At 41.3% G+C, this 23640-nt stretch overlaps 1 protein-coding gene across 1 annotated transcript in view; it reads right to left on the bottom strand.

Annotated features, from left to right (window-relative positions):
- Nucleotides 1–3197: 3197 nt before the first annotated feature.
- Nucleotides 3198–23640, bottom strand: part of spcs3 (signal peptidase complex subunit 3) — a 30632-nt gene continuing 10189 nt past the window's right edge. The window contains exons 2-5 of the mRNA XM_060835040.1: nt 20742–20815; nt 19321–19397; nt 11083–11198; nt 3198–4033 (exon numbers count right to left, since the gene is read on the bottom strand). Of these exons, the coding sequence (XP_060691023.1) occupies nt 3901–4033; nt 11083–11198; nt 19321–19397; nt 20742–20815 (400 nt within the window). The 3' untranslated portion in view covers nt 3198–3900. The remainder of the gene's footprint in view (nt 4034–11082; nt 11199–19320; nt 19398–20741; nt 20816–23640) is intronic.

Raw genomic sequence — 23640 nt, 5'->3', positions numbered from 1 at the left:
TCACAGCATATAAAATGCAGGTTAATTAAGACTTTTTAAAAATTCTTCTTGACAAAATGGATAATTTCACAATTTTGCCTATTATACGTAATGACCAGATTTTTGCCCACTTACCTTTTGCAATCTCCCTACGTCCTCCTCACTACTTACTTTCCTACCTTTGTGCTATCAGCAAATTTGGCAACTGAAACCTTTGCAAGTATTTAAAGTGAAGCAATTGAGGTGTTGATTTTAGTTTTTTTCGCCCCAATAGCCCCTACATTTTGCTAAGGCAAAAATCAAATGCAACTTATGAAAAAAAGAGAAAACAGGAAAGATAAAAGTTAATGGTGTAACTAATGCCATTTGTCTCATTACCTTTGGGATCTATTCAAATCAAAGCCAGCTGGCTATATATTGCACGCACATTACAATTATTTTAGGATGCTTCATGATATGGTACTTTAGGTTATCAACACTGTTTGTCAGTTTGAGCACTCAGCGTGAAATGGCACACCAAGTTGTGGGGGGAACTGGAAGGAAAAATTCCAGTTATGTGGAGAGCCCTTCGCCTTGGTCAGGGCAAGAACACCCTGCTGAGTGAGAGCCCGTAACAATCTCCTGTGTTTAACCTATGCCAAAGATGATAGAGTTTAATTGAAGTTGATGTGGCGCAGTTCAATGTGCAGATCCTAAAAAGGAAAAACATTATGTATGCACACTGACACAAATGGATTAATCAGACAGTAAAATAGAAGGAAATAAAAATTTTTTAATTGCATATTTCAGAAGTTGCACGTGACCCACAAACCCATTAATATTGTTGGGTGCTGTGTAACTTTGAAAAGGTTTTTCCTGCAGAAAACCAAAGTTTGTTACTTTTGGTACTGTCACCTTCAATAACTGCTTCAAAATGTTGTACCCAACAGCAATAAATAAACCAAAACTGACACTTTAATATATTCATGATGAAAAAAAAGACATTTGTAGGAAATTTAGCATGTGCAATTACTGTATTGCCAGATCACTGAAACAACGAATAAAGTCAAAACATTTCCTTCTCTTAGCATATAATGTACAAAATTATAGATTCAGACAAGTAATCTGTTAACAGACAATATTTTTGCCAGAACATTGCATATTAAATTAATTTATACTCCCAGACAGTACTTAACAACAAATAAATATATTGCCCATCGAAGGAAAGGGGACAGACTGACACCTTATGGTGAAGACTTGCATGTACAAGAATTAATTTAATGGTTGACACATGCTCTTAAACCAGTTTTACAAATGTAGAAGGCAATTACTGCACTACATGATAAACCTGGTGTCAAAAATAGTGGCTCAATCTCAAAATGATGTTCACACTCTAACATTGATTGGTAGATCAGTTAATAATATTTCTCTCATTTGAGTTTAAGGAGTACAAACAACTTAACCAAAAAAATAGTAATTCCACAGTTTGACATATTAAAATTGGGTGAAAGGTGGTGATCAGAAAGCCAAAACTATTACAACCGAAGGCAGCTTCTTGCAGAACAAATCAAAAATTGTCCCTATGAAGCTTGCAGCAATGTTTCTCTCTTTTGGCATCAAGACAGAATCTGGTCATGTACCTCAAATAAAAGTTTTTGAACTTTCTCTCAGAAAATAGACTGAAGACTCCTGCGACCAGTTCCTTTCTTCTCCAAAGATTCTGAAGTTGCATGTACCACAGCCATACAAATTTTCATGACTGTTTAAACGCATCTTCCTGTACCTGTTTTTCCTGAAGAGTAATTATTTGAACGCTCCTTTGGTTTAAGTTCCTTTAACGTTCTTAAGAAAAATAGCAGATGTCTTTCAAACTGCTATGCAATCTTCTTTGTAATAGATTGCAATAACAAACGGTCATTTTCAGCTAACTTTTTTAAAGAACAGAGTTAACATGAGGATTTCTTTTCCTGTAGGAAATGTTCTGAAGGAACATTATGTGCAAAAGTGGCCTGTAATCCCATGAAAGTCCAGTCCCCAAAAGGCATCTTAAATGTAGAAAAGCTGTGTAAACCATACCAAAATGTGAATCTGCTCTCAAGTCAGAATTCAGTGTTCCCTCACAAAATTGGCTTGCATACGCTTCAAGACTACAGGTAGAAATAAACTGAGATAAACAAGATAATTACCAGCAACATAGTGGAATAGATGTGATGGGCTTGAAAATTCTGGCTCAACTCCCAGCCTCAAATAATAATACTCAGGCTTCCATCAAATGTTAAGTTGCTTATCTCGAATAAGCATGCTCAGGTGATAAACCACCTTGCTAACAGGACAAGAAAGAACATTACTAGAATTCCAATCACAAGCTGTTGTCAACATATACAAACCAGGTCAAGCAACTGCCATATTTGCTGTCTACTGGTCAAACCTCACAGCGTATACCATTCACAATTGGAATTCGAATTGTAAAATTTATTTTGGAGAAGAAAATGTGGAAAGCATCTCATTGTGTTAGGTTGTAATTATTTTTAGAACGTCTTATCGTATCTCCACGGGAACCCGGAAAAACAAGATGATGTGCTTCAGGAACAAATTGCATGCAATATAATGTATTGCTTATCTGATTTCCGGTGTTACTACAGTGTCACTAAAATTGTCGGGCATTTGAACACTGACTAAACTAAAAGCATGAAGAACACATATGCAACCTCAATGTCTAGTCAGTCCAAATTGCAAAGCTATTAGGTAAAATGGCAGATGGCATGTTATGCATTGGTGTTCCTTTAATTTATACATTTATGGGGAAGGAAGGGGGCAATAAAGGAAAAAAAAAACCATGACCGCTTAACTGCTCACAGACAAAATGACAACAAACCCCTTTATTCAAAAACAAACTTTCTACGCTAGTACAGTCAGCCTAACTTTAATCAGTTTAAAAATCTTCCTCAGGCTCAGGTATCTATATTTATTGACATCCACGCAATCTGACTAATCATCAAATAAAAAGCACAAAATATACTAATATATTCTGTTCCACAGAATCGGTACATTGCAATTCACAGTAATTAAACAGTATAAAAGCTGCTGTGCTGTCAGATACAAACAAAGTTCAGACTCCAGCAATTAATGCCTTCCAATTGCTCAATATAAATACACCTGCTTCAATTTACTGCGTTGTTAATATGCAAAGAAAAATGCAACCAGTCCTGAAATAAAACAGCCCATCTGTATTTGAGGAATAGGATTCAATTTTGTTTTATTGTAAAAAGAAAATCTTGACCCTGCTTGAATAAACAGAGACCTCTTACAGCTTTAGACTAGAGTTTGAGAAGTTAGTTAGAGGAGGAATTACCAAGTACCATAATTATTAAGAAAGCAGTCATTTTCTTCAAGGATGAGTCAAGGTGGCCTTTTGTTTTGGTCAGGGCTGGGGAAGCAGAGAAAGCACAGTTGAGACTGAGTTCTCTCCCTTCTCAATATACTTAATGGCTGGCAAAGTCATAACATGAGTTTTGGCTTTGGAAAAGAAATTGTTTGGAACTCATGTTGCAAACAGTCTACAGTATTGCCAATGTGGGTTATGAACAATTGAACACTAGAGGGAGAAAGTGTTTCCTAGACTTGGAGGTTGGGAGATTATAGGAACTGAAGTGCACAGAAATAAATCTGTCCAACACCTCCCACAACAAGTGCAATCCATCTCAGTTACATAATGGGAATTGAATCTGGACACAAGCATTACAATGCAAAAGGATTTCTTGCGCGCCTGTTACAAAAAATACAAAACTGTCACCCATTTTCTTTTCACTTGGGTGAATTCGCAGATTTATTTTCACCCCAGCCACACAGACATGATATTTGGATATAAAAATATGTTCCAAGTTATGAGTTTCAAATTACAACAATAAAAGGTAATATAACAAAAGGAAATTAGTCAAAAGTTCAATAGTTCTTTGTCATCTCATAGGAATCTGGAAAAGCGGCAGAAATGTGGCCTGTACCCGTTACAAGAGGCAGAATCCCAGCATTTGGAACCACATTCCAGGACAGAGTTAAAGTGATGTTTTCATTACCCCTGTCAAAAGAAAATGTCAACTGTATAAGTAATGCGTCAATGGGACAACATAATCATTTACATATGTACATTGATGAGTTACTACCCAACTTTTCTCCATATTCTTGTCCTTCCCTGGTCTAGCCCTATCACCCCTGAGGAACACCGTGCCCTACCAATTCTGGCAGCTTGTACATCCACACTTTCTCACCCCTGCAAATGGCAGTATGCCTTCAGGCACCTCTACCCCAGATCGGAAATCCCATCCTTAACTTCTGCTAACTCTTCCTGATAAATCAGTCCTTAAAGCTACCTCTTGGACAATTTTAATCTGATTATATTCCTGTAAAAGCACTTTAGGATGTTGTGCTATTTAACTGCAATTTGGAGCTATTGTAAGTTATGAAGTCTAGTGAGCTTTAAGAGTATTTGACAAGAAAGACCAAGCAATTAGTTTGAAAATAAATCTTTTTCACTTTGAATAACCTTTACAACAAATATTACAGAAACATCTTCAGAGTAATATATGATCCATGGCACATCACTGAACAATTAAAACAAAATTTGACACTGAGCTGCAAACAAATTCATATTAGGGCAGATAATCATAACTTGATCAAAGTAGCCATGATGTGGGGGTGCCAGTGTTGGACTGGGGTGGACAAAGTCAGAAGTCTCATGACACCAGGTTGTAGCCCAAAACATGTTTAGTTGAAATTACAAGCTCAAAAGCTTGAGAGAAGATTTGTAGCTCGGGTGCTCGTTGTTGTGGTTCCGTTTGCGAGCTGGGAATTTGCGTTGCAGACGTTTCGTCCCCTGTCTAGGTGACATCCTCAGTGCTTGGGAGCCTCCTGTGAAGCACTTCTGTGATCTTTCCTCTGGCATTTGTAGTGGTTTGTCTCTGCCGCTTCCGGTTGTCAGTTCCAGCTGTCCGCTGCAGTGGTCGGTATATTGGGTCCAGGTCGATGTGCTTATTGATTGAATCTGTGGATGAGTGCCATGCCTCTAGGAGTTCCCTGGCTGTTCTGTTTGGCTTGTCCTATAATAGTAGTGTTGTCCCAGTCAAATTCATGTTGCTTATCATCTGCGTGTGTGGCTACTAAGGATAGCTGGGCGTGTCGTTTTGTGGCTAGTTGGTGTTCATGGATGCGGGTTGTTAGCTGTCTTCCTGTTTGTCCTATGTAGTGTTTTGTGCAGTCCTTGCATGGGATTTTGTACACTACATTGGTTTTGCTCATGCTGGGTATCGGGTCCTTTGTTCTGGTGAGTTGTTGTCTGAGAGTGGCTGTTGGTTTGTGTGCTGTTATGGATCCTAGTGGTCGCAGTCGTCTGGCTGTCAGTTCAGAAATGCTCTTGATGTATGATAGTGTGGCTAGTCCTTTGGGTTGCAGCATGTCCTCGTTCCATTGTCTTTCCCTTAGGCATCTGTTGATGAAATTGCATGGGTATCCGTTTTTGGCGAATACATTGTAGAGGTGTTCTTCTTCCTCTTTTTACAGTTCTGGTCTCCTGCAGTGTGTTGTGGCCCTTTTGAACAGTGTCTTGATGCAACTTCTTGTGCGTGTGTTGGGGTGGTTGCTTTCATAGTTCAGGACTTCAGGACAAGTCCTGAACTACCCGATACCCAGCATGAGCAAAACCAATGTAGTGTACAAAATCCCATGCAAGGGCTGCACAAAACACTACATAGGACAAACAGGAAGACAGCTAACGATCCGCATCCATGAACACCAACTAGCCACAAAACGACACGACCAGCTATCCTTAGTAGCCACACACGCAGATGATAAGCAACATGAATTTGACTGGGATACCACTACTATTATAGGACAAGCCAAACAGAACAGCCAGGGAATTCCTAGAGGCATGGCACTCATCCACAGATTCTATCAACAAACACATCGACCTGGACCCAATATACCGACCACTGCAGCGGACAGTTGGAACTGACAACCGGAAGCGGCAGATTTGAACCACTACAAATGCTGGAGGAAAGATCACAGAAGCGCTTCACAGGCGGTTCCCAAGCACTGAGGATGTCACCTAGACAGGGGACGAAACGTCTGCAACACAAATTCCCAGCTCGGCGAACAGAACCACAACAAATCACAAGCTTTCAGAGTGTTGCTCCTTTGTCAGGTGGAAGCAAGCACATTTTCCACCTTTAATACGATTGTGGCTGATATCATCTCCAGCCTTAACGCCATTTTCCTGCCTGCTCGCCACAGCCTTTCAATTGTTACTAAGCAAAATTCTGTATCTCCTCAAATTTACTCAATACCCCAGCATTCACAACACTCAGGTTATGAAGCCCTCAGATTAAAGACCCTGACAAAAGCAATTTCTCCTCATCTCAGTTTTAAATCCGCTACATCTCATCTTCAAATTATGACCTGCTCAATCTATCTTCAGAAGACAAATCCTGAATCTCCTCTGAAAAGTAAGTTTTAAGGAACATGTTAAGTAATGTAGACAAAAAGCAGGGAGGTGCAGTTCCCTATATAGTGTGGAAGCAGGCCATTCTGCCCATCAAGTCCACACTGAGACCATCCCACCAAATCTCTGGAAACCCATGGCTAATCCACTTATGCAGCATATCCCTGGACGATATGGGCAATTTAGCAAGGCCAATTCACCTAACTTGCACATCTTTGGACTATGGGAGGAAACCAGAGCACCAGAGGGAACTCACACAGAAAGCTGCTGAAGGCTGGAATTGAACCTGGGCCCCTGGCACTGTGGGGCAGCAGTGCTAGCCACTGAACCATTGTTCAAGTGGTATTATTTACACAAACAAATTTACATTGGATAACACGGCAAACAGGGCAGTTTGCCTAGTATTTCCATATCGTGCCAACGTTCCAATTGAGCCTTCTCTTGTCTTTCCTCATTTAAATCCATGGTGACTTTTTATTCTTTTCTCCCTCAGGAGGCTGATCTTCCTTCTCCTCAAAAAAGAATTTCAATGAACACAAGACTTTTGCCAGTGCTGTGGTGTACCCAAACGGAATCATTTTCAACCTGTGTCATGAAATGTTTCACGAGTTGCCAGTTCTGGAACTAGTCATCCACATACATTTCTATCCAAACATTAGCTAAAACGGATTTACAAATAGGATTGGGAATCAACAGCGTCAGTAGAAATCAGCTCGAGGTTTTGGAAATTTTAAAATTCTACAATGTCACCGCTACAGGACCTTGATGGCACTTCAGCATTAATGAATGAACATTTGATCTAACATCATTGCCTACTACCTCTCTGTAAAGACTCTCCCAGGGATGTACTTTCACTGATGGGAAACAGCACTGATATTACATCATGTCATTGGTTCACACAGCAAAGGTCAGTTATTTAGGATGGTGCAATATGGATCTTCAAATATTATTTCACACGTGCATTTTCCCAAAATGATTCACTGGATGAAGAAATGTGAATTCCTGTTGCTTTAGCCCCTGCCTGACTTTCCCTGGATCACAGTTCAGAGTCAGTGCAATAGTCCTGGCCAAGAGCAACTAAGTAACACAGCATGGACCAAGGGATACAAACTAGCAGTGGCAGGGTTCATTTTTTTTGTGGATTTAACCACATTACAGGCTGCTTTAACAAAAAAAAATCTGCTAAAAAATTAACACAGGGAGTCTGCTTTGATGTACATTAAAAAAAAGTTTATTAAACTGAGTAAGAAATAGTAGAAACAGGATTCCGAAATCCCAAATCCTTATAATATTGAAGCTTGAAAAAAATATCACAACCCACATGAGAACTGCATGGACAGGAGTACAGCTGTGGTAACTCAGCTGCTACCTCAGGACCCCAAAATACCTGCTCGTGACTCCATGTGAGATCCTGACCCTTCTTTGCACAAATATCACTACCAACTACTCCTGCCACCCCCCACTTTGAGAAGTCCTGTATTAAGGCTTTGACAATGCTACCAACAGCTAACCAATTTAGTCTAATTTTAGAAGGAATCTAAAAATTCCAGCAATAGACATTAGCTGTTAAAACTGAAGGCCCCTACAAGTGTAACAAACATACAGATTTCACTACAACCTGGATAGCACGTATCCAATCGGAGCCCTTGCCTTGAAGAGCAAACAAATATCATCTTGTTCATACCAAGTTTCTCAAAAATCACCAAACCTTTTTTCACCCTCTCTCAAATAAACCATTACATCCTACGTAAAGATTTGGTATTTTCCTAATGACTGTCTTACTTCCCAAACTCTACAAAGACGATCTTCCCTGAACATTCCTCACACTTCAAACCAGTCACAGCATTAGGAAGATTACATTCATCACTTCAGAGGCAGAAAGCTTCATTGTCTAAATTAGTAATTAGATTAGATTACCTACAGTGTGGAAACAGGCCCTTCGGCCCAACAAGTCCACACCGACCCGCCGAAGCGCAACCCACCCATACCCCTACATTTACCCCTTACCTAACACTACGGGCAATTTAGCATGGCCAATTCACCTGACCAATCTATTGCAACTAATCATAAAAGTAGAAGTTTTATTGCTAGCCACTAATAGTTATGTACATGGTGTTCTTGTGTATCCATTTCTGATTCACTGATGTGAATAATCCATGTCCTTAATGGCCACACTGGAAAAATGTGCTAAAGCTGGAAGGTTAATAGCATAGAACGGATGACTGGGCAATGTTTTGGTGGCAGTCAGACCTGTGTTGGATTATGATGCTGCTCAAGTGCAGTTACCCCTCAATCCGCTCAGGAGGCGCTGATCTCTGAACAACAACTTTGATCCAACTCTCTACACCCATCTTTCGTCATTCTCCCTCTGTTTCGTAAGAGTTGATGCTCAAACACATCTCTTTCTTTCTCACTTCTCCACCCCAGTACATTTTCTAACAGCTGTCCATTTAAAACTCAGGTGATTGTGTTTAAATAGAAAGTTAATGTTCCATTTAAAACTTAATAAATCCAACGACCAGACATTAGGTCAACATGTTCTTGTTGCTTTCACTGTCTTCACACAGTTAGTTCACACATTGGGCAGATGAAAAATAGTTAACATTATTGATCATTTAAGAATTTCACTTTTATCTCAAAGCTTCTGAGACAGACACAGACAGACACAGACAGACACAGACAGACACAGACAGACACAGACAGACACAGACAGACACAGACAGACACAGACAGACACAGACAGACACAGACTTGTGCATTTGCATATGAGTTAACTTGAGAAAAAGGCATTTTCAGAAAGCCCAGCTATAACTCCAATTTCCAGCAACCTAAAACACAGTCAATACTAGGAATTTGTGCTGCAAACGTTTCGTCCCCTGTCTAGGTGACATCCTCAGTGCTTGGGAGCCTCCTGTGAAGCGCTTCTGTGACGTTTCCTCCGGCATTTGTAGTGGTTTCAGCACAAAGGTATACAGGAAAGCCACACACAGACCTAGTCCTGAACTATGAAAGCAACCACCCCAACACACACAAAAGAAGTTGCATCAAGACACTATTCAAAAGGGCCACAACACACTGCAGTATACCAGAACTGCAAAAAGAGGAAGAACACCACTATACAAGGTATTCGCCAAAAACGGATACCCACGCAATTTCATCAACAGATGCCTAAGGGAAAGACAATGGAATGAGGACATGCTGCAACCCAAAGGACTAGCCACACTACCATACATTTCTGAACTGACGGCCAGACTACTGCGACCACTACAACTCATAACAGCACACAAACCAACAGCCACTCTCAGACAACAATTCACCAGAATGAAGGACCCGATACCCAGCATGAGCAAAACCAATGTCGTGTACAAATTCCCATGCAAGGGCTGCACAAAACACTACATAGGGCAAACAGGAAGACAGCTAACAACCCGCACCCATGAACACCAACTAGCCACGAAACGACACGACCAGCTATCCTTAGTAGCCACACATGCAGATGACAAGCAACATGAATTCGACTGGGACAACACTACTATTATAGGGCAAACGAAACAGAGAACAGCCAGGGAATTCCTAGAGGCATGGCACTCATCCACAGATTCTATCAACAAACACATCGACCTGGACCCAATATACCGGCCACTGCAGCAGTCAGCTGGAACTGACAACCGGAAGCGGCAGATACAAATCACTACAAATGCCGGAGGAAACATCACAGAAGCGCTTCACAGGACGCTCCCAAGCACTGAGGATGTCACCTAGACAGGGGACAAAACGTCTGCAACACAAATTCCCAGCTCGGCGAACAGAACCACAACAATGAGCACCCGAGCTACAAATCTTCTCCCAAACTCTGAACAGTCAATACTAACTTAGTGTCAACCTAAGTTGTGATAAGTGTATCAGAACAGTGTTATTGTCAAAAGGAAGGGCAGCCCAGTGTTGATGCTTCCTTTAGCTGATTCACAGCCTTTAGAAAATTCCATCTCAACCAGTTACATCATTTCTGTTTATTTTGTTTTGCATTCCTCCCCCTCCCCCTGCCAATAATCAAGCTAAATGATTCTGCAGGAGAACATAGTCTTTTTCCACCACACCCTCCCAGTCCAAATATTGTCCAACCATTGTTGTACCACCATCTACATAATAGTGCAAATTTAGCTCACCATGGGCTCATAGTCATTGTTTGTGATACTTCAATTTACTCAAGATTTGAAATGCAATCTGTAAGAGGGTGCTGTCAGTTTGGTCAAACTGAATAGTAAGGAAAGCAAATACATAATCCCCTCCTTTATTCTCAAGGAATAAATACACCATACACACCAAAGCCAGCACTCAACTGGAAAGACAAGATAATGCGACAATCAGAACCTTTCACTGTTGCTTCAGTTTGCTTTCAAATGCTGACAGAGCTGTATTTTACTAACACACTTATTTTTAGTTCGATATTTCTCATCACATCCTGCCTGTGACGTCTGTAAATCGTTTGCTTAGCCTCACTGGGGATTAACAGTCATTTGTGCATCACAGATAAGTGCATTAATTCAATTAGTTATGGCTGCTTTAAAGAACTGCAGCTTGGCAAAAGCTGCTACATTAAGTGAGAGACGGATAAATGGGCATAAGTGTCTTACTTGAGGCCATTTCCATCATCGAAGAAGAAATATTTTGACTTCACATCTTTCAGATCCAATTTTGTCTTATCGCCACGAAGAACAATCTTGTCCCAGAGAACAACCTGGTTCAGTGCCTGCATTTTCAAACAAAATGCAAATAACTTGTATGGACAACACAGTACGACTGGTGCCAGAGCACACTTCATAATGATACCAAAAAGTCTCAGGTGCTGAAAATCTACAAAAGAATCTGTACATACTCAGCTTGCGTCTGGGTGGAGGCAGTTTCACCAAAGGGCACACACCTGAGACATTTCCACCCACGTGTTCTCCATGGACTGGGACTGACTTTCCGAGTGTTTCGGTAATTTGGAGAGTTTAAATCAGTCTCACCAAGCCAGATTTATTTTCCCCTCAGCCTAGTCTTGAGGACACGGACACACACACACTCTAACAGCCATCCTTATGGTAATGTCTGCTTCAACTCATTACCCCAAATTAGCATCAAGAATCTGAAAATTAAGAATGCGTGAAATGGGAGCAGGTCATTTAACTCCTATCACCATTCAGCTAGATCGTCTGCTTCATATTCCCTTACTATTCTCTTCGCTCTCAATTTCTTTACTATCCAAATACAGATTGATCTTTCTCTTTCGTGTGCTCACTGACTGAGCACCCACAACTCTTTGACAGACTTTCAGAGATTCACAACCCAGAGTGAGACCATTATATCAAAGATATCCTGTGCTGGGAAAATATCCTCCCAGCAGTAACCCTGTCAAGCTCCTCAAAAAAGTGTGCGCGCTTTGACTGGAATGGCGAATGGGATGTTGATATAATCCATTCCCATTATGATAAACAAGACCATAAGACAGTAGTAGAAGTAGGCCATTCAGCCCAGGCCTGCTCCACAATTCAAAGAGATCACGGCTGATCTGATAACCCTCAATTCCAGTTTTCTGCCTTTCTCTGAACTATTTGTCCCAATCTCGAATATTCTAAACGACCCAGCTTCAACAGTCCTGTGAGATAAAGAATTCCACAGATTCACAATGCTCAGAAGGAATTCCTCCTTATGTGTTCAGCATGGGCAACCCCGTACTCTGAAGGTATGCCTGCAGGTCCTGGACTCTCCTACAAGGGGAATCAACCGCTCCACATCCATCCTGTCAAGTCTCCTAAGAATCCTGTATGTTTCAATAAAGGTCACCCCTCATTATTCTAAATTTCAATGCGTACACGTCCAACCCACTCAACCTATTTTAAGACAGCACCTCCATAACCGGTATCAGCCATGGAAACAACTGAACTACCGCCAATGTGAATATACCATTCCTTGGGAAAGGGTCTAACCCTGCAGTGTGACAGGTGTCATGTACGGCCATAGTAAACCGTCCATATTTTTATACTGAATGCCCTCAACTAAAGGAAAATGCTCCATTTGATGTTTTCATTACCTGCTGAACTTGGATGCTAGATTTTTGTGATTCATACAGGAGGATTCCCAAATCCCTCTTATGAAGCTTTCTGCAGTCTTTTTCCACATGAATAATATTCAACTCCTCTTATTCCTCCTGCCACTAATGCTCCACTATTCCAGGAAGGTTTTAGGCTTCCTACCACGAAAACAAGTAGGAAGTATTCACTTTGTGTTTTTGCAGTTTCCTTATTCCTCTGTCTATGCCTCTACGACATCCAAGATTACATTCATTGATCATTTTACTTTTAACTTAGCGATAGACATTCTTACAATCTATAAAAATCTCTTGTCAGTTTAATCATTATTTTAATCTCTTTTTGTCCATCAATTCCTTGATCAGCTTTTGCTAATTTCTATAACTCCAAGGTTCACTCCTCTTTTAGGCATTTTTCACAGCCTCTCCATTTAATCCAATACTATCTTTAGCTTCACTTACTAACTACTGTTAGACAATTTGATCACTGTGCTGTCTTTGAGGAAATGTGTATCTATTGTCAATGATGGATATATGCCTTTGCTAAATCTGCAATCAAATTGCCCAATCCATTATGGCCAACTCAGCCTTCAGACAAGTAGTCAAGAGTGTGGTGCTCTCTCAACCCCTTTACAAGGTTAAATCGATAGTGAGGGGTACAGACAGACGGTTTTGTGGGGGCGACAGGGACTCACGTTTGGTATGTTGCCTCCCAGGTGCAAGGGTACGTGATGTCGCTGATCGTGTTTTCCGGGTCCTTAAGGGGGAGGGGGAGCAGCCCCAGATCGTGGTCCACGTTGGCACCAACGATATAGGTAGGAAGAAGGGTGAGGATGTCAGACAGGCTTACAGGGAGCTAGGTTGGAAGCTCAGAGTTAGAACAAACAGAGTTGTAGTCTCTGGTTTGTTACCCGTGCCACGTGATAGAGAGTCAAGGAATAGGGAGAGAGAGCAGTTAAATGCGTGGCTACAGGGATGGTGCAGGAGGGAGGGATTCCGGTTTCTGGACAACTGGGGTCCTTTCTGGGGAAGGTGGGACCTCTATAAAAAGGATGGGCTACACCTGAACCTGAGAGGCACCAGTGTCCTTGGGGGGAGGTTTGCTAGTGCTCTTTGGGAGGGTTTAAACTAACTCCGCGGGGGCATGGGAACCAGGACTGTAGCTTTAGGGTACAGGACCTTGAGTGTAGGGAGGTTAGGAATAATGCAGCGATCTCTAAGGAGGGTGCCTGTAAACAGAAAGGAGGATTGAAGTGTGTATACTTCAATGCCAGAAGTATAAGGAATAAGGTAGGTGAACTTGCAGCGTGGGTTGGTACCTGGGACTTCGATGTTGTGGCCATTACAGAGACGTGGGTAGAACAGGGACAAGAATGGCTGTTGCACGTTCCAGGGTTCAAATGTTTTAGTAGGATCAGACATGGGGGTAAAAAAGGGGGAGGCGTGGCATTACTTGTCAAAGACAGTATCACAGCAGTGGAATGGACGATGGAAGAGGACTTGCCATCTGAGGTAGTTTGGGCTGAGGTTAGAAATAGGAAAGGTGAGGTCACCCTGTTAGGTGTTTTCTACAGGCCTCCTAATAGTCCTAGAGAAGTAGAGGATAATATTGCGAGGATGATTCAGGAAAAGAGTGAAGGTAGCAGGGTGGTTGTTATGGGGGACTTTAACTTCCCAGATATTGACTGGGAGAGCTATAGCTCGAGTTCATTAGATGGGTCGGTGTTTGTACAATGTGTGCAGGAGGGTTTCCTGACACAATATGTCGACAGGCCAACAAGAGGGGAGGCTATATTGGATTTGGTTCTAGGTAATGAACCAGGCCAGGTGTTAGACTTGGAGGTAGGTGAGCACTTCGGGGACAGTGACCACAACTCGGTGACTTTTACTTTAGTGATGGAGAGGGATAATCGTGCGCCGCAGGGCAAGAGCTATAGCTGGGGGCAGGGAAATTATGATGCAGTGAGGCATGACTTAGGTTGTGTGGATTGGAAAAACAGGCTTCAAGAGAAGAACACTAATGAGATGTGGGGATTGTTCAAGGAGCAGCTACTGCGTGTCCTCGATAGGTATGTACCAGTCAGGCATGGTGAAAAGGGCCTTGTGAGGCAGCCGTGGTTTAGTAAGGAATTGGAGTCCCTTGTGAAAGGGAAGAAGGCGGCATATGTAAAGATGAGGCGTGAAGGTTCAGTAGGGGCGATTGAGAGTTATAAGGTAGCCAGGAAGGAGCTAAAGAGGGAGCTAAGAAAAGCGAGAAGGGGACATGAAAAGTCTTTAGCTGGTAGGATTAGGGAAAACCCAAAGGCTTTCTATAGGTATGTCAACAATAAAAGGATGACTAGGGTAGGTATCGGTCCAGTCAAGGATAGTAGTGGGAAGTTGTGTGTGGAGGCGGAGGAGATTGGAGAGACATTAAATCAGTACTTTTCATCAGTATTCACTCAGGAACAGGACACTGTTGCTGATGTGAATATGGAATCACAAATAATTAGAATGGATGCCCTGGAAATATGCAGGGAAGAGGTTTTGGGAATATTGGAAAGGATGAATATAGATAAGTCTCCTGGGCCTGATGGCATTTACCCCAGGATCCTATGGGAAGCTAGGGAGGAGATAGCAGAGCCATTGGCCTGGATTTTTATGTCGTCATTGTCAACGGGAATAGTACCAGAGGACTGGAGGATAGCGAATGTGGTCCCATTGTTCAAGAAAGGGAGTAGGGATAGCCCTAGTAACTATAGGCCAGTGAGTCTGACTTCAGTGGTGGGCAAAGTCTGAGAGAGAATGGTAAGGGATAAGATTTATGAACATCTGGGTAGGAATAACGTGATCAGGGATAGCCAGCATGGTTTTGTGAAGGGCAGGTCGTGCCTCACAAACCTTGAGTTCTTTGAGAAGGTGACTAAGGAAGTGGATGAGGGTAAAGCAGTAGATGTTGTGTATATGGATTTTAGTAAGGCGTTCGATAAGGTTCCCCATGGTAGGCTAATGCTAAAACTTCGGAGGTATGGCATTGAGGATACATTAGAGGTTTGGATTAGGAATTGGCTGGCTGGAAGGAGACAGAGGGTAGTAGTTGATGGATTATGTTCATCTTGGAGTGCAGTTACTAGCGGTGTACCACAAGGATCTGTTTTGGGACCATTGCTTTTTGTTATCTTTATAAATGATCTAGAGGAAGGACTTGAAAGCTGGGTAAGCAAGTTTGCGGATGACACGAAAGTCGGTGGAGTTGTGGATAGTGAGGAAGGAAGTGGTAGGTTACAGCGGGATATAGATATGTTGCAGAGCTGGGCGGAAATGTGGCAAATGGAATTCAATGTAGCTAAGTGCGAAGTCGTTCACTTTGGTAGGAATAACAAGATGATGGATTACTGGGCTAATGGTAGGCTACTTGGTAGTGTGGATGAGCAGAGGGATCTTGGTGTCTATGTACACAGATCTCTGAAAGTTGCCACCCAGGTAAATAGTGCTGTGAGGAAGGCATATGGTGTACTGGGCTTTATTGGCAGAGGAATTGAGTTCCAGAGTCCTGAGGTCATGTTGCAGTTGTATAAGACTCTGGTGAGGCCTCATCTGGAGTATTGTGTGCAGTTTTGGTCGCCATACTATAGGAAGGATGTGGAAGCTTTAGAACGAGTGCAGAGGAGGTTTACCAGGATGTTGCCTGGAATGGTAGGAAGATCGTATGAGGAAAGGCTGAGGCACTTGGGGCTGTTCTCATTGGAGAAGAGAAGGTTTAGGGGAGATCTGATAGAAGTGTATAAGATGATTAGGGGTTTAGATAGGGTAGATACTAAGAACCTTTTACCGCTAATGGAGTCAGGTGTTACTAGGGGACATAGCTTTAAATTAAGGGGTGGTAGGTATAGGACAGATGTTAGGGGTAGATTCTTCACACAGCGGGTTGTGAGTTCATGGAATGCCCTGCCCGTATCAGTGGTGAACTCTCCTTCTTTATGTTCATTTAAGCGGGCATTGGATAGGCATTTGGAAGTTATTGGGCTAGTATAGGTTAGGTAGGACTCGGTCGGCGCAACATCGAGGGCCGAAGGGCCTGTACTGCGCTGTATCCTTCTATGTTCTATGTTCTATGTTCTATAACTCCATCCAATTGCAAAATCCTCACCACAAATCTAGCAAGTTCATTTTGTGGATGTACGTTTGCTCGCTGAGCTGGAAGATTCATTTTCAGACGTTTCGTCACCATACTAGGTAACATCTTCAGCGAGTCTCCGGACAAAGCACTGCTGATGATTCCTGCTTTGTATTTATATGCTTGGGTTTCTTTGGGTTGGTGATGTCAATTCCTGCGATGACGCCATTTCTTGTTCATTTTCTCAGGGGGTGGTAAATCGGGTCCAGGTCAATGTGTTTGTTGATAAGAGTTCCGGTTGGAATGCCATGCTTCTGGGAATTCTCGGATGTGTCTTTGTTTGGCTTGTCCTAGGATGGATGTGTTGTCCCAGTCGAAGTGGTGTCCTTCCTCATCTGTATGTAAGGATACTAGTGAGAGAGGGTCATATCGTTTTGTGGCTAGTTGATGTTCATTGACATCAGCAACCCAAAGAAACCCAAATCTATAAATAGAAAGCAGGAATCATCAGCTATGCTTCGTTTGGAGGCTCACTAAAGAAGTTACCTAGTATGATGACGAAACATCTGAAAATGAACCTTCCAGTCAGCAAGCAAACCTACATCCAGAACCTCAACCTGAGCTACAAGTCTTCTCAAAACTCGCTACTTCATTTTATGTCCAAATATGTATGGTTCAATGATAAACTGATCTAAAAGGCTACCTTGAATAAATTCCATGAACTCATACAATGCTCTATTACTGGATATAAAATGATAACATTAAAGCCCTTATGAATACCATATTGCCCCCCACTTCATTCACGTTAACTTCCAGAATTACACTCTTTTGCACTACTACAATGCAAGAGAACCTACAGATTACTCTTACAGATGCTTCCGTTCCTGGTCATTTTTTAAGCTTTATCCAAACCAATTCTACATTGCCAGTTTCTGAGCCAAGATCCTTTTCCTCTACTTCCCTTTGTTATCAGGACAGGCACCTTTACCACACAACTCTTTTCCACTTTACTTTTAGAAAAAAGGTTGGTAGTCAGGCATTTCATTAATGACCACTCAAACCACGTCTCATAGAACATAGAACATAGAACAATACAGCGCAGTACAGGCCCTTCAGCCCTCGATGTTGCGCCGACCAAAGTCTACCTAACCTACACTAGCCCAATAACCTCCATATGCTTATCCAGTGCCTGCTTAAATGACCATAAAGAGGGAGAGTTCACCACTGCTACTGGCAGGGCATTCCATGAACTCACAACCCGCTGAGTAAAGAATCTACCCCTAACATCTGTCCTATACCTACCACCCCTTAATTTAAAGCTGTGTCCCCTAGTAACAGCTGACTCCATTAACAGAAAAAGGTTCTCAGTGTCTACCCTATCTAAACCCCTAATCATCTTGTACACCTCTATCAAATCTCCCCTAAACCTTCTTTTCTCCAATGAGAACAGCCCCAAGTGCCTCAGCCTTTCCTCATACGATCTTCCTACCATGCCAGGCAACATCCTGGTAAACCTCCTCTGCACTCGTTCCAATGCCTCCACATCCTTCCTATAGTATGATGACCAAAACTGCACACAATACTCCAGATGAGGCCGCATCAGAGTCTTATACAACTGCAACATGACCTCAGGACTCTGGAACTCTATTCCTCTACCAATAAAGCCCAGTACACCATATGCCTTCTTCACAGCTCTATTTACCTGGGTGGCAACTTTCAGAGATCTGTCTCTCCATCAATTAAATTAACTTATTTCTGTCAATTCACCTATTTTGCTGCAAATTCACCATTTGCATAAACCATTATTTTCCCCTTGCTGTTACTTTAGTCATTAAATCCCTTTACCAAAGTTTGCCAGTTATTGTAATTTTTTCCCAAATCGATTTGCTGCTCCAAAGCCTAAATTGATTTTTTTTGCTGATTTTGAAAGGGCATTTTCATGAATCTTACAATCATCCGTTTTGTTTTGTTAATTTAATGTCCACCAGGACATAATTCACAAGAACTAGGGATTTATTATCCCCCCCCAGCGGGTTTCAGTATGTTCATAACTTTCTTCCTCAAAAGGCAGTGCGACCGGAGTCTTGGAAGAATTCTATGGTAGGATAGATAAATTAGGAAGTAAAAAGGCTATTCGTGTTGTTAAAAAGTTAATGCTATTAAAACTGGAAGATTTTGTGGCTACAGAAAGAGTAACCAGATTAGCCATGATCTGACTGAATTTGTGGAGCAGTCTAGAAGCGGTGAGTGACCTACTTCTGCTGCCAATTCATGAATGAAACCACTGTCATTTGAACAAGTTTAAGTAGCGCCGATTCCAGCAAAGCGGTTCCTAATGTCCCCAGCACAGAATCAAAAGTCTACCAACCAGATCACCTTTCAGACACAAAGCTAGTCTAAGTTTATGACAATTTGCTAATTTAAATGTGGATCAGACAAAAATCCGGAGGTCATCATCTGTGATGTTCTGCATTTAGCTTCTCAGACTCGTCCAACAGATCATCATTCCCAGTTCTACCTATGTTAATATTTCTTGCATGGGCCATGACAGATTTGAATTCTCCCTCTTGCACTCCAAGCTCTGTTGCAAAGTAGTGGTCTATAATTCTGGAACTGAACAGAGGAATGCATCCTTCAAATTTTCATATTGCTGCTACAGAAAACAGTCAGATATTCTTAAAATTTAAATTGGGAAAACATACTCACATTATTCTTGGTTTTGTACTCAGCTGATAAATACAAGAAGAGTTGTTTGACATTCCAGTCAAATATTGGCTTCAAATGTATAATACAGTTAAAGAAAAAAAAAATGCAGTAAAAATAAAGTTAATTAGTGGCAAATTCCACACTTCTCAAACATTTTTAAAACAAACCACAAAGCGAGTTGACAGTTTCTGCTCTTGCTTCAGTTCAACTTAAGGCTCTGCAGTGGACTAACTATAACCAGGGGCACTTAATTTTATTTCTATTTGGAGAAAATGCCACAAGAAATGTAAAGTTTGTGATTTTACAAAATATATGCTCTTGAGATGCAGGCATTGAAGGATTGGCCAGCATTTATTTCCCATCCATGATTGCTAAACACATGGCTGTGGATCTGGAGTCATATGCATCAGGTAAAGATAGTGGATTTCCTACCCCAAAGAAAATGAGATTCTCATGACAAAGAGAGTTTGTCATTAAAGATGGATTTCTATTTGTCAATTTTATGAAATTCATATTTCAACATCAAGAATTCAAACCATGTCTTCAGACCATTAGCCTAAGGTTCTGAGTCCAGTAACATTACCATGACACCATTGCCTCTTTACAAAATGAAAATACAGTGTTGCTGGCAACACGACATTTCTTTGTGGCACCAAGAATTCTCAGAAAGGCAAGATCAATTCATGTCAAAATATGTTAAAACAGATTCAGCGTAGAACCTCCCCCATTAAAACAGACATACTAATGAATACTCACAATTATTTCACGTTTTTAAAATAAATAATTAGCCTACATTGAACATTTAGGCCTGGGAAACATGCCTAAATCCTGTGGCAGGATTGCCTGCTCTCAGTTCCATTCATTGGCATTTAAACAGGGCTGACAGCAGACATTCCAAATTATATCAGAATTACAACCTTCTTTTTAACATTGTCTAATCAAGGTCTGTAGGACCAAAGGTAAGTATTTAACAGTTTCGACAATGTCATAGCTCTTCTCACTAAAACTTCAAGTGTGCTACTCAAATCCCTCAGTTTATGGGTTTTAGATGTTGCAACATGTCACTATGCTTTACGCAGCTTCCCAATCGAAACTGGTGCAAAAGTACAGGTTGTTCTGCTGTAACACGACAGTGGTGTTCCTCTGCAAGAGAATGCTATAGAAAATCGCATTATTGAAAAGTGGTATCGAAAATTGCACTGTAGAAGGCCGTTAATAGAAAAATCGCTATACCTGTTCAACAGAAAGATCGCCACATCCAAACAAACAATGTCCATGATTCATCAGTAACGTTACAGCCAATTTGCGCTGACGAAACGGGTTATAACAGAACAACCTGTATTTCACTGGATACAATCACATGGTAGAGAAGTTCACTGTTCTAAACAGCATTCTGTTTGGAAATTATATTCAAAGGATATCCGCAGATAAGTCAAATGTGATCAACCCCAAGTCACTTCTTTCTCTGGGTCCCGTAAAATCTTCCACATTTTTCCTGGAATAAAAACATTTGAGTCCTTTATTATGCAAACCACATTCAAATATACTTTATAGTTGTTAAAGATGGAGTAGAAAAGCAGCAAAGATGCATGCGAGTTCAAGACAGGCTGACTTTGTACCAGCTGCCAATGACATTTCAGAATGACTATTCACAATGACTATTCACTTTTATAAAAGGTAGAAAAGCTGAACCTATTTTGGGAGGGAGCTTGAGAGGTTTCAAAAGTCAAATTTTTACACCAACATCTTTGGTAGTTCAGATGATAGAAATCACAACTCAAGTGAGTGCTTTATCAAGATTCTTAAAAAGACAAAGTCAAGGTAAAGGCAGGGGGGGAAGCAGGTTATATTAGAGAGTTCTACTGCTTAGGGAAATGGCAATGCAGCTATGGCCCCAGTGCTGATGAGGGATATACAAGAGGCCAGAATTCGGTAAGCGCAGATATCTCAGACAAGTAGTGGAGATGGAGGAGTTTACAGCATTAGGCAAGAGTAGGGACAGGTCCAAAGACAAGGAGAAATTTTAAATTGAGAAGTTGCTTTATCAAGACGCAATGTGGGTCAGCGAACAGAGGTAAATCAGTAAACAGGGACTTGATGTGATTTAAAACACAGACAGAAAGCTTTAGACGCTTACGTGGAAGATACCAGCCAGGAATGCACAAAGTACAGTCAAATGGATAGGTAACCAAAGCATAATTAGGGATAGTGCAGATGATGAGTGAAACGAGGGCAAAGTTCAGTGTTGCTGCAGAGGTGACCATAGGTGCTCTAAGGGATGGACCAAATGTGTGATTTGGAGGTCAATTTCGGGCCAAATATAACACAAAAGGTTGCAAACAGACTGATTTAGTCTTCAGAAGGACCAAGTTTGTAATTAGGGAATGGAGTTTGAAATGGCGGAAGGAATGGCTTCAATTCTTTCACTATTTAAAATTGGAGGAGATTTCTGCTCATCAAGTACTGTAGGGGATTAGTGATTTAGCTGTACTGGAGGATTTGAGAGAAGTAGTGCATGTAAAGGAAAATTAATGTTTGTTTTTGCCAGATGATGTCACTATGGGGCAGTCTGTAGAAAACATGAGGGGCCGAGGACAGATCTAGGGATTCAACAATGGTAACAGGGCAGTACTGGTCCGAGTGGAAAGAGTCCCAACATTGCACAGCAGTTATCATATAGAAGCAGACACCATTTGGCTCAACAAATCTATGCTGTGTATACACATGTCTCTTTTTTCATTTGTCTTATCGACATTAAGTTACAAATCTCTAATGACTAAACGCAATCAAGATTAGATCATGAAGACTAATTTTGGATTAAATAATGCCAGCAAGACATTCTCACAATTGGAGCAGCACTTTAAGCGGATGCAATACATTCAGAGAATCTCAGATGATGGCCATTCAACCCACCATGCATTTAGTGGCTGTTGTAAAGCATCAGTTAGTAGCTCCCACCTCCCAGACCTTTTCTCAAAGCCCTAATAATTTTACCTTTTTCGACCTTGCTGCCCATGTTAGAATCCAATGTGCAAACAGTATTAAACATATACAAACTGCCCAAACTCTCAAGCGATTCGAAAAGCTACAATTTGAAATTTACCAGCATAATTTAATCAAGTAATACCGGAATCTCCCTAAGGACTACCACAGTGAAAAATCAATTCTAAGTAGGCAATCTAAAGATCAAGCACTACTTTCAATAGACAAGGTCAGTGTAAATCCTAACCGTATCAATGTAAACACAAGTTGGAATTTTCTTTTACAAACTAGTTACAGACCCACGGCTTACTACATAACCAAACTACAAGAATTCCTGACCTTTTCAGGCTGTGCTTCTTAGAGGTCACTACAGGTTTTCATCCTATCAACATATTCCCAATTCTTGTAACGACTGTAAAACACTACCATTCAAAATACAAGATAACATAGAAAACTAGTGCAGCTGCAAGCCATTCAGCCCTTTAAGACTGCACCACCATTCAACATGATCATGGCTGACCATACAATCTCAGTATCCCATCATTGCTTTCTCTCCATACTCCTTGATCCCTTGACAAGGGTCAGGTCCAGCTCCTGTTTGAAAGAAGTGGCCCCAACACCTTTCTGCGGGAGAGAATTCCACAGGTTCACAACTGAGTGAACGTGTCAGCACTCACTATTAACATCTCCACAGGTATGGGGAGAGTGACTGAACTTTACAACAAGGCCACATTTGATGAACAGTGATATTGAGGTGGACAGGTGAATGCAACAGTTTTTATTAAAGGTGGGGATGACTGGAGGAGCCTTTCCTCGGCTGTAAGTTAGCTTTATCAAACAACAAAATGCATTTTCTTTTTAACATGATAGCATCCTAGAAACAAGTGAATAAAGAATACAAAACAAACTCGAATCGCGTTTTTCTTCCCACAGAATCTGCCTGAACGGCTGAGCATTTCCGATATTGTCCATTATTATTACTTTTTAAGGTGAGAGACAACATACAGAGAAATGACTGAGTAAAATGGTGCCTCTCCAGGAATCTATACTAGAATCACAACTTTTGATCCAATACATCAATGATTCCGTGAGAGTGTTTCTAAACACTGTCTTCCTATTGTGGTAATATAGTTGGATTGCAGGTTGCTACGGGTTCTATATCATACCAATTCTCTTCATTCTTCCTGCTTCTCCCAATGCCAGGGGCTCGGGCAGATGTGGGACAACTGTTCACCTTTGCTCAGGTGAGGGTGCACAAGTCCAGAAGACACAAATGTGTTATTTAACAACGGTGGGTGATATGCCCAAAATTTCTCATCAGGTGAAACACAGTCAACA

This window comes from Hemiscyllium ocellatum, chromosome 2 (assembly GCF_020745735.1).
Source record: "Hemiscyllium ocellatum isolate sHemOce1 chromosome 2, sHemOce1.pat.X.cur, whole genome shotgun sequence".
NCBI classification, from domain to species: Eukaryota; Metazoa; Chordata; class Chondrichthyes; order Orectolobiformes; family Hemiscylliidae; genus Hemiscyllium; species Hemiscyllium ocellatum.
The sequence above is the reverse complement of the archived record's forward strand: the minus strand, read 5'-3'. Positions and strand labels throughout refer to the sequence as shown.